Raw genomic sequence first — 12,612 nt, forward strand, 5'->3', positions numbered from 1 at the left:
TTTTAACTGTAGACAACAGAAGCAACGATGAGTCCATTAGCTAATGTATGAAGTACAAAGTGGTTGTTAGTTAGCTAGCTACGTCTGGTCTCTTGCCTCGTGCAGCAGCACTTTGCGCCAGTATGTGGTCACGACTGTGGTCAGACATGTGCTCGTGACTGTCTTTAACTGTGTTCACATGTACACGTGGTGGTCATGTCAAACTTTGCTATGTTAACATTGTAGAATTAAGCAATAGCTCACGACAGGCCGTGGTATATGCTTATTATATCACAGCTAAGGGGCGTTGTTCGGCCCGACGCGAAGCGGAGGCACCCTTAGCTGTGATATAATACGCATATACCACGGCCTGAAGTGAGCTATTGCTTTTATAAAACGGTTACCAACACTGTCAATATGAATGAGAAAAGCACACTCAAATTCAAATAGTTTTTATTCGTAATTAATCATCTTAAATAGTTCCCCTCAAATAAAATAGTTCCTCTATTCTAGTTTGGAACGCTGACAAGTGCTGTTGTCACAGCGCGCGGCTGTAGTGGACGCAGGCAGGGCACTCCGAAAACGTCTCGACACATTTTCAAACAGGCTTTATTTTGATAAACAGACCACATATTGGGAATCTACATGGTTACTTTGCGTATGATTATTTTATTATTTTTTTAAGTTGATAAAATGTCCTTGAGATTGAATTAAAAGTCTGTTATATTTGGAATGTTGACCGTGAAACAGGCTTATTCATTTCGAACTGTGATGAGGCTCTACTAATCGTAGCTGTGGTATACGCTCAATATACCACGGCTATGAACCAATCAGATTGCTTGATTTCACCCATCCGTTTTATAATGAGAAGTTTAATTTGTATGTTTCTTCCAGTTCCACTCCAGTGTTGTTAACCCAAACCCTAAAATGACGGGTCGAGCCAGAGCCAGACCGAGGGGTCGTGCACGCGGTCAAGAGACTGGGCCACCAGGGGCGCTGTCGGTGAGTTCATTAAGAATCCTTATACACATCAATTACCAACATATTGTATGAATTAATTCTGCCCACAGGATTTCGCCGTTACGCATGGCTGTACCAACATGGCTGTATGAATTGAGGCTACTGTAGGGTCTTGATGGTCAAATCTTGTGTAAATGTATAAATTAAAATGTGTGATGTGAGAACCCCTGATCTTGGAGAGAGCAACAGCAAGACACAATAATTTGGGCAAGGGTGATCACAAAATGTCAGAGGTTTTCCGGTATGAAGATTTTATAAATTGTGTAGTGTATCCTCGATATAAATATAATAGGATGAGAATGGATCAGGCTAAATAATCCTATGATGGCATCTCTGCCAGAAGACAACAAATGTAATGCTGAATTTATAAGGTCACTATTGTATTCTGTCACTGTAATAGTTTTTAGGCATATCATTAATTCAGTTCTGACTGTATTTGAATGCTCTTGCACTGCTAATTGAGTGGTTAAGATTACTTCACTTACCTTTATGAGTTTTCACAGTAATTTTGTGGAGTGTTGTTGATATGAAACATGAGTTATTATAGGAACTGGTAAGGGCTTTCAATAAAGTATTTTTGATTACATTTTAATGTTTTTTCTTAAAGGCTCCCCCTCAGGAGGAAGCACGGCCAGTTCACTCCACTTCTGAGGGTCAACTTGTGGGTCGTGGAAGACAGAAAATTGCCCCGGGACTTGTGTCCTCAGAAGGTGCTGTGTTCTATGGTCATTTAAAGTAGCTAATGCATATTAGGGGTGCAACGGTTCTCTGTTTATATTGAACTGTATGGTTCGCCATCCACGGTTCAATATGCACCAGTGAATTTTCAGTGTATGATGCGTTCCATTGAGTCGGAGGTCGAGTTTGTCTGGAACGCAGTTGCTTCTGTAACTTGTTCAAATGTTTGTTCATGGCGAGTGGATTTGAGAGTTGAGGGAACGAAAAAGCATTGATTAATCATGTCTTTCTGCGCATATGGTCTACCTGTCAAGCCTTAAGTGCACTTTTACTTTTAATTCTTCCTCTCCTATACCAGTAGTCAAGCCTAACATTTTACATTTGAAATGTGTTCAATCAATGTGTTTAATGTGAAATGAGAGTGAGTGAAACTGCATTATTTCTCTGCCCTTTGTTTCCACAGATCTTCTTAAGATATCTTCAGGCTTTCAGCAGGTGAAGATCGGAGAGAGGGGTGGACGCCGTGGTGATTTCCATGATGTAGGAATCAACACCAGGCAGGCCATGGAGCATGTCAAGGAATCCAAGACTGGTGTGTTAGCCAGCCATTACATGGTCACAATTATAGTGTAGTTTTAGAATAATGAACAACATGATAAATCCATGTATGAAATCCTCATTAAACCCATTGCAGAAGAATGTCATTGTTCTGTTTTCTGTAATATAATGCTGTCATCTGTGATATGTCTTCAGGGTCCTCTGGCTCTCCTATTCAACTGAAAGCCAACTTCTTCCGCATCCTTTCCCGCCCTCAGTGGGTGCTTTACCAGTACCATGTGGACTACAAGCCCCCCATAGAGTCCCGCCGCCTGCGTTCTGCCCTCTTGTATCATCATAACGAGACGCTAGGCTCAGCCCGCACCTTTGATGGAGCCCTCCTCTTCCTGCCTCACAGACTTGAGAACCGGGTACAGTACACGAGAGGGTTCGGTTCTTCTGATGGCTCCATCACTCGGATTTGTGATAGACTAAGATCATAATTTACCAAACGGCATGTAAGAACTTGTCAAAGTAGTTAACTGTTAATTGTTGGAGCAAGAGTGAAAAACATACTAACTACAGTATGATCTAGTTTAGTTTAGTTTAGTTTATTGGTTTATTATATCGAGGACAATCCAAATACATGAACCATATAAAATACAGTAAAAAAGGCAGCGTTAGCCTAGTCGGCTAATTTTCAGCTGAAGTCCCCGGCCAGTTGCAACATGGCATCCTGAAAAGTAACGTCATTAGTTAAAATAAAACATTTAAATATTCTAAGAACACGTGGCTGAGACAAGGTACCCCAACATCACACTTGACAAAAAAAACACGTAAGCAAGCTGAGGTGATTGAAGGGGCTACAACAAACACCACATACACACTTATGGGGGCAGCGACATTTCAAGCACATAGAAGCCACAGGACAATTACAGGCCACACAACATCTAATGGATCAGCTCCCACATGCTGTTTTGAGAAGCATGTTCTAATTGTAATTCATTGAGAAACCTTGACACAGAGCTTCCATTGTATTTTGTAGGAAACTGTACTTCAGTCTCGGACCAACCATGGAGAGGATGTCCAGATCACGATCACTCTGACCAATGAGCTGCCACCCACCTCTCCAGTGTGCCTGCAGTTCTACAACATCATCTTCAGAAGGTCAGAGCACCCAGTGAAAGGTTATGGTTGTGTTGACCTATAATAAGACACAAACTCAAGTTTCTTTGCTCGGCTGCCCTCGGACAGGCGGTTCAGGACCATGTTCGCAAGGACAAACAGACTGAAGCTCAGCTTCTACCCCAGGGCCATTCAGGCCCTGAACACAGCAAAGACCTAGGTTCTAGGCCCTGGACAATCTAGACAATTTGATGGCAGCTACTAGATTGAAATCAAGTGCAATACTGAAACACAACTGTGAACATTTCAAACCTGCAAACTGCGACACTTTAAATGAATGTGCAATAACACTATGTGCAATATGACAACCCTCGGGTACATAAGGTTCAGAGATAGGAAATGTTAGAATAGGTATACCATAGGCCATAGCATAGAGTACAGCACAGTGTTTTAATTTGTATAGTATAGTGGATAGTGTATATAGCCTTTATTTATGTAAACCAGCTCTTTTCCCTTCTTGTTTTTAGTTTTTTTCCTAGCACCAGGGGAGCCCCCCCTCCCAAATGTCGTTGTTTGGTACCTGTACTATATCAATGACAATAAAGACCATTCATTCATTCATTCATTCATTCTCTGTCGGTCTCTATTCCGTCATTGTCTGTAAAAAAACTATTCTCTGTTTGTTCTAGGGTGCTGCGGATACTAAACATGCAACAAATTGGACGCCATTACTACGACCCAAATGAACCACTCAATATCCCACAGCACAGGTCTGTGCCTTACCTGTCTCGGCAGTGGTTTTACCCATAAAGACAAAAGAGACAGAATAAAGATGTTGTTGTGTCCTTCATTGTGTGGCATGTTGTATGCATGTGCTCTTCAGACTGACCATCTGGCCTGGCTTCACCACCACCATCCTGCAGTATGAGTCGGGCATCATGCTAAGTATGGATGTGAGCCACAAGGTGCTGCGCAGTGAAACAGTGCTCGCTTTCATGGGCAATCTCAAGCAGCAGTGTGGGGACCAGCGCTTCATGGAGGCCTGCACCAAGGAGCTGGTGGGCCAAATTGTCCTCACCAAGTAAGACCCACCACTAGATGAACGCAGAGATACAACTGTTGTTTCTCTACGGTAACGCTTTACAGTAATGCAGAGTAGGTACTAAGCACTAAGCTCTACTTAGATTTGTGCATATTCATATTTATAAAAAATAAAAAAAATAATGTTTATTCAACCTTATAATAACCACTTTTACATTGTTGCAAAGAAACATTCACATTTATAACAACCAACTGTCTATGGGAATTTTTTCTCTCAGGTACAATAACAAGACCTACAGGATTGATGATATCGCATGGGACCACACTCCTACTAACACATTCAAGAGAGGGGACTCTGACATCTCCTTCAAAGAATACTACAAAACTGTAGGTGTTGTCTCATAAACTTAAACTATCAGACCATATCACTGACCATGTGTCACAGTAACCACTGAACTCATTATGATTTAACACTTTCATTCAGCAATATAGTCTGGACATCACCGACAACCGGCAGGCCCTTCTGGTAAGCCATGTGAAGAAGATGGGCCCTTCTGGGGGGCCGCCCCCTGGCCCAGCCATGCTCATCCCTGAGTTCTGCTACCTTACAGGTACCACTGACTTGACACTAGAGAAACCTCACAAACACTACTTATGGACAGTATTTATTTTAGTATTATATACACTGCTACTTTTTATTTATTTTTAATAGGCCTGACGGACAAGATGCGCAGTGACTTCAACATCATGAAGGACCTGGCCACCCACACCAGACTGAACCCAGAGCAGAGGGAGCAGCGTCTCAATCGCTTTGTCAATAACATCCACAAGTACGTCACACTCTATATGGTTTGACTATGAGCAGCCTTGCACTGATGTAATGTTGACTCTACACCCCAGCTTTAAGTGGTTACAATATTGATATCACAACGTTGATTGCAAAACTGACCACCTTGCAGGAACCCTGAGGCTGAGGCTGAAATTAATACCTGGGGGCTCAACTTTGACAACAAACTCCTGAACCTCACAGGCAGAGTCCTCCCTACTGAGAGGATTATCCAAGGATCCAGATCGGTATTGAATACATCAGAAATGATGTCCCCAGTGTGGCTTATTATTACAGTACTTGTTACCTGCAGTTTGAAGCTCTTGCTAAACATTTCTGTTTTACTGCAACATGTACTGATCTAGCTCCAAACAAGAATGTTTGCTGGTCATGTATTTGCATGTATATGCCTGTCATAATCTGTGATTGCAACAAACTCAAAAACCTTTTTTTTTCTTTTTCTTTTGTCTCCCAGTACGACTACAACGCTTTGGCAGCAGACTGGTCCAAAGAAATGAGGGGGATCCCCCTGATCAGCAGCCGGCCACTGGACAACTGGATCATGTTCTTTACCCACCGCAACGCTGACGTAGCCCACGCCCTCCTGGACGGCTTAAATAAGGTGTCCCCACCCATGGGCATCCGCATGCAGAGGCCTGTTATGTGAGTTCTCACTCTGGGTTGGAGGAGACTGGAAGGAGGCACACACACACACACACACACACACACACACATACACAGTGCTATTGCACCACCTAGTGGCAGGGAGCAACATATGATACCTAAGTTAATTACAACGGTGAGTCCAGCTGTGAATGGGCACAGCTAGAATTAAGGTTCCAAGCTTGAGTTAATGAGCACTTTAAGCTGCAGTATTGTACCACAGGTGTTTTACAAAGCCTTGAGTATTCTTTGCCAATCATACTTGCGTGTTATCTCAAAATGAACATGGTATCATCAGTGGAAGTCCCATTGGTTAGATGTCCCAGTGCTTTGACAGTTTTGGTCTGTGTACAGGGTGGAGTACGAGGACCGCCAGGAGTCTCTGCTCAGGGCTCTGCAGCACAACGTTACAGAGACCACCCAGATGGTTAGTCTCTGAGCATAACATGTCTAGCAATCGTCTTAATCTGTGTCCAGGTAACCACCTCTAGGTGTTGAATGAGGACTAAAGCATGTGTGTTACCTCCTCAGGTGGTGGTGATCCTCCCCAGCAACAGGAAGGATAAGTATGACAGTGTGAAGAAGTACCTGTGTGTGGACTGTCCCACCCCCAGCCAGTGTGTGTTGGCTCGCACCCTTTCCCGCCAACAGGTCGTCATGACTGTGGCCACCAAGATTGCCCTGCAGATGAACTGCAAGATGGGAGGAGAGCTCTGGAGTGTGGAGATCCCAGTAAGTCGCACAGTGAATTGAAATAAACCCAAAGTCACAAATGTTGTTGGGGCCCAATATATAAAAAAACAGCTGTGCACATACAGACCAATGCTCATGATAAGTTTAAAGTGGAATTTTATTATTTGTTGTTTTCATTATTCAATAGACACATTAAAAACGATGAAGATATACAGTATATATAAACGGTCAAGATATCTCGCTTTGAATGCCGTCATCAGTCCTGATGTTCCAAATTGCTCAAGATTCCCGATTCCAGATTATATTAACTCTGGGGCTTTTTTAGGAAGTAAACATAGACTTTGAGTTTTGATAGCAATGATACGTTTTGAAATGATGATAGTTTGAGACGGTATGCATTATGGATTGACCAGAAATACACATGAACATGAATTTTGGATAAACTTTCCCTTTTTAATGTGGATAACATTTATCTGACTGACTACCTCACATGGGTGCAGGTACAATTTCTACAGCGTGTTCTATTTCTACAACCACACATTTCACACCTATGTGATCTCCATCCACAATCTTATGTTCCACCCCATGTATCTCAATAGAAGCATGTGCTAAACCAAACTTTGTAAGGTGTAACTTCACCTGCCTCTGTTTCACAGCTCCAGCAGCTGATGATCGTGGGCATTGACTGCTACCACGACATAGCTGCAGGGAACAGGTCCATTGGAGCTCTGGTGGCCAGTCTCAACAAGGGCATGTCCAGGTATGTGGATGAGCATGGAGAAGCATGGCCTTGGGTTATGAATGTGCTCTTTACCACCAATGTTGGTAGCCAGTACCAACTGATTCCTCTTGTTTTCCAGGTGGTTCTCCAAGTGTGTGGTTCAGAGCCGTGGTCAGGAGATCATGGATGGCTTGAAAGTGGCTCTGCAAGGCAAGTTCAATGAAACAACAAAGCATTTCAAATAAGATACCATATCAAAATTGACCACTGACTGCCACATTGTAACAATGTCTTCCAAGTCTTCTTTTCAACATAATCCCTCAGAGAAGCATGAGAATGATCCCTAGTATCCTAAGTGCAGGCTCTCTTTCCCAGGTGCACTGAAGGCCTGGCTGAAGCACAACCAGTGCCTGCCCTCACGCATCATTATCTACAGAGACGGAGTGGGGGACGGGATGCTGCAGAGTGTGGTCAACTACGAAGTGCCACAGATCCTGGACTCAATCAGCACCATGGGAAAGGACTACACGTAAGAGGACCTTAAGGACCTACACCTTAATTGAGGATTTCTAACATAATCAAATTTTATCATGTCTTTCTACCAACATATTTTAGTACGAGATGGCAATTAGAGCGTATTAAGGCCTACATATCTTCAGTGTTTCCTCTAGGATTTTTCACATTAGTGGCGGAGTGGTAAAAAAATAATAATTGCACGCACATGAAACGCGCACTGGCGCTCAAAACAAAGACGTAATTTCACCAAAAACTAAAGGGTGGCAACATAAAAAAAACGGTGATTTTTATATAGAAGGTGATCAAATACCAAGATATCCTACAGCTGCAGCAGAACATGCGGAACGCGTATACAGCACTGAACATATACATGTGACTGACAGATACGCCCAAGACACACACACACACACACACACACACACACACACACACACACAGAGAAAGATCATCAGCTCATCGAATATGAAGTACACAGGGAACCGGGAACGCGCATACAGCACTGAACAACATCCGTAGAATATAAACTTGCGACTTACAGTCACAATGAAAGATCAGCTCATCAATACAAAGTATTGCAAGCCTACATGAGAGTACACACACAAAACCGTCTAACGTTACTCATTAACTGTTTACACAAGTAAAATCACAGTGTGACAGTCAGTTGGAGCATTCGGTAAACAACCAACAGCAAGGTAATGCTATCAGCTGAGTTAAAGAAAACCGTTTATGACATTTACCAACGTTTATGCTATGAATAGTTCGATGCTAGCGTTAGGTGCGAGGCTGCTCGGTTAACCAATTTGCGGGAACATTATTTGTTTCACAAAATAGCCTGATTTAGTTGACCATGAACATCAGAGACTACATTACGAATGTTCATTTAAAATACTTGTATACTGAGCACTGGTATAAGCACATGAACCAGAGAACAGCAGTAAATGCAATAACCCACAGTCGTCGCTGATGTTGCATTTTAGATTAGGATACGGGATTAAAGGGACCGCCGACGGGCGAAGGGAGAGGAGAGGGATTTCCTGAAATCCGCTAAATTCTGACCCATCACAAAATTGCTTTGCAAGCGCGTTGCCGACGAGGTTAATTGCAACATCGGAACGAAATCGGAACGAAATGTAGGTCTGAAAGCGGCCTAAATCTAGTTTAAATCTGCTTTTTCTTTTTCTATTCTCCGATCATAATTCCTCGCTGCCTTTCTCGTTGCGCAGCCTGAATCAATTAGTGGCGGAGAAAATTTATTTGTGGCGGCCCGCCACGAATCAATGCATATAGAGGAAACACTGTGTCTTAATAACCAGGGTTCCCTTTAACACATTCAATCACCAATCATTCTGATCGTATTTTCTCTCTTCCCCTCCTAGACCCAAACTCACAGTGGTGGTTGTGAAGAAGCGGATCAGTTCCAGGTTCTTTGCCCAAGTTGGCGGCAAGATGGCCAACCCACCCCCTGGAACAGTCATCGACACTGAGGTCACCCGCCCAGAATGGTATCGATTCAATACGCAATTCAGAAAATATGTTGTTTTTTCAGAGATGTGCTATGTCTGCTTTATCCAGTCTTAAAACGGTGGCTACAGTTGCAATTTCCCATTTTCAGGTACGACTTCTTCATTGTCAGCCAAGCTGTTAGACAGGGAAGCGTCTCCCCAACCCACTACAATGTGGTGTATGACAGCAGTGGACTGAAGCCTGACCACATGCAGAAACTGACCTACAAACTCTGCCACATGTACTTCAACTGGCAGGTATGCTGGGTTGTCTTTCCAGTAGTAGTTTTAAAGGGGAGGTTTACCCGAACTTTCATTATTTCGTGTGCAGCTGCATCATAGCTATCAAAACGTGTGAGGTCTGTTGTGACGGGGAGAGAGGGGGGGATCTTGGGAGTTTGGAACATCAGGGCATTCAAAGCGAGATATATTTACTCAGAGATTGTTTTATAACATGATTCTTTGTGTGTGGATATGTCTACTTTAGAGTAATGAAAACAACAAATGCACAAAATTACAGGGTAAAAGTCTGCTTAAACTATTCTCTTGGTCAGTAATTCAAATGCAGGCATGAACAGGGTGTAGTTCACATTGAAACACATCTTAAACCTACTGATACGTATCCATATTGGTTATGAAATCAAACATACTGTATTTACATATGGTTTTCCCATTTCAGGCATGCAAGTTGTTTTTTGATGCATAAATTGTCGTTGATTTTGTCTCCCCCAATTATTTCAGGGGATCATCCGAGTGCCTGCACCCTGCCAGTATGCCCACAAGCTTGCTTTCCTGGTGGGACAGAGCATCCACAGAGAGCCCAACATGAAGCTGGATGACTTCCTCTACTACCTGTGAGAGGGGAGCAGCTACTACATTGGGTAGAGCGGACATTTGTTATTCATAGCAGAGTTCTAGATCCTAGAGTATGGAGATGAGGACTCGTCGTATGTGTGGCTGAGGTTTGGAGTGTTTGACTGGTTGTTGCTTTAGTTAACAATGTTATGACTCAAGAATCCAATGGGTTTTATTTGTTAGACTATGTTTCATGTTGATGTTGGTGGGTCCATGTTTAAAAACTATGTGGAATTTAGAACCATGTCTGTTCTTCCCTTTCAATTTCTATGTTCTTACGTGTGTGTGTGTGTGTGTGTGTGTGTGTGTGTGTGTGTGTGTGTGTGTGTGTGTGTGTGTGTGTGTGTGTGTACGTGCACGCAGCAGGGCTTACTGATGTGCATCTCTACTGCAGGCTGCTCTATACTTCACCAGAGAGACTGTTATTAACTATGAAGTGTTGATGCTTAAGCAGAATAATGCCAAGCCTGATTGGTTTCTCTGTCCCCCTGTCCCCCTCTGCATCTGTGCATTCAGGTGACCTAACACTAGCCTGTGATTGGCTCTCCCCCATTTGGCCATGCCCCATCCTGTACCTCCTAAATTCCTGATTGGTTTCTGGACAATTGCAAACACAAATTTGTTCCCAGAGGCCCTCTGCCCTCTCTCTTTTCGCCCAAATAAGGACATGCAATAGCTCCACACACGTTTTGACACATGGGACGGCATCGAAGATGGCAATCTAATTTAATTTCTTACAGTCTAATGTTTTTGTTCTTTTACCATTTTAAATATTATTATGGTTACCACCTTGTTGTTTTTATCGTTACAGTTTATTTGAGGACTACAATAAAAAGGGTAACAGTTTGTGAAGATTGTGTCCTTGTTTATTTTTCGTTTGTTGTTGAATGAGAGAGTGAAAAGACTCGGGAGGCAAATGAGGTTGGTTTGAAGGAGGTGGAGAGAAAAAGAATGTAATACTTTACTTATTAGTGCCCTTACAGTCATTGTGGTGGTGACCTCATATATGCAGGGGGGCAAACTTGTCACATTTCTGCTAAATTAGCAGTTTTTACTTCAAAATAGGTCATCCACGTGAATCGTGTAGATTTGCAAAAAATATATTTGGTGGGGGGGTGGGGGGGGGGTCTACGTCTCATCCAAGTCACATGATGACTATTCTTCTAACTAATCTTCCTGTCTGCTAAACTCCGCTGCTGTTGAAATAACTTTTAGCTTCATGCAGCTAGGTACAATTCTAGACAGTGTGGAGGACACAGTCACAGTAAACAACCTGTTTTCAACATAATTATGTGGGTGTTAAGGTTAGGACCGCCGGTGAGACCACCATCAGTGCTAGCGCTATCCATCTACCACCGCTAGTGCTCAAAAAGTGTCACCTTTTTGGGCCATCACCAGTTTGCACCCCTGAGCTACCTGAAGAGCACTTTGGAGTGAACTTGCCTGCCCTCTCTACCTGCCTGCACTGCCCTGCCCTGCCTGCCCTCTCTGCCTGCACTGCCCTGCCCTGCCTGCCCTCTCTACCTGCCTGCCCTGCTTGCTGACCCTCCTGATCTGCCTGCTTCACTATAGAAGCTCTGCCCCTATTCCCCGGAATCAATAAATACACCCAGCTTTGGGTTTTACTCTCCATCTGCCTCTTGTGTTCTGCACTAGTCTATCTTGTTTTTTCCATCCACTCTTGTTCTTGTGCCCGTTCCTCGCTTCTGTCTTGTCTGGGACTTTAAGCTGTTTGCTTCATAATTAATTAATTAATTATAATTTTAAATTGTAATTTAATTTAATTTTTTATTATTTAATTAATGCTTCATAGCAGTCCCACACCACATCCACTCTGTCAACACTTTCCAAGTAAGGTGCAACAACTGAAATACCTACATTCATAGCCTAATAGACAATTCTGGACTTAGAGAACTATAGTAAATAAATTATTATATGAAATATATTATGAAAATTGAATATGCATATTCTCAGATACTGCGATTTCATTTGAATCATTCTCAGTCACAACGTCACTGATTTCACCACTAACTATTCACCAGAACATTTTATGATGTTGTATATGGTATCATTGTAATCCTTGACCTTCAAAACATGGGGGTAGACATCACCTGTTCTGTGTTATCATGTTTGGTTGAGGAGATATGAAGCACAATGCGGCTATGGCGGAAAGGAAAATGCCCGCCATGGCCACTAGGAGGAGTTTTTGCGAGGGCTCCACGTCTGAAAATGTTCAGGACAACAAACTGTACAAGAGTACCAAGTTTGGTGCTTTTATGAAAAAGTGAACTATTTTTTCACATATTAACCGGACTATACCAACTAGTGGACATAGTTTAGATTGGAGCAAATCGCATGTGACTAGATACTATAGCCCACTATACAATGAGTATGTGTACAGTGTCTAGTAAGACATTTGTTTTACTTCCTTTGAGTCGAAAATAATGCCCGTCGTG

At 42.7% G+C, this 12,612-nt stretch overlaps 1 protein-coding gene across 1 annotated transcript; it reads left to right on the forward strand.

Moving 5' to 3' along the window:
• Nucleotides 1-906: 906 nt before the first annotated feature.
• On the forward strand, nt 907-10,159 carry LOC308168273 (piwi-like protein 1; the record flags this gene model as incomplete). Its single annotated transcript, XM_080542794.1, has 20 exons — nt 907-981; nt 1,607-1,709; nt 2,141-2,269; nt 2,431-2,645; nt 3,260-3,381; nt 4,029-4,109; nt 4,223-4,420; nt 4,659-4,767; nt 4,865-4,991; nt 5,093-5,210; nt 5,340-5,454; nt 5,682-5,869; nt 6,224-6,296; nt 6,401-6,601; nt 7,219-7,322; nt 7,423-7,493; nt 7,659-7,812; nt 9,176-9,301; nt 9,412-9,559; nt 10,043-10,159. 20 exons carry the CDS (start codon nt 907-909, stop codon nt 10,157-10,159), a joined length of 2,574 nt encoding a protein of 857 aa, XP_080398920.1.
• Nucleotides 10,160-12,612: the final 2,453 nt, after the last annotated feature.

Source organism: Nansenia antarctica (assembly GCF_963989245.1).
Source record: "Nansenia antarctica genome assembly, chromosome: 12".
NCBI classification, from domain to species: Eukaryota; Metazoa; Chordata; class Actinopteri; order Argentiniformes; family Microstomatidae; genus Nansenia; species Nansenia antarctica.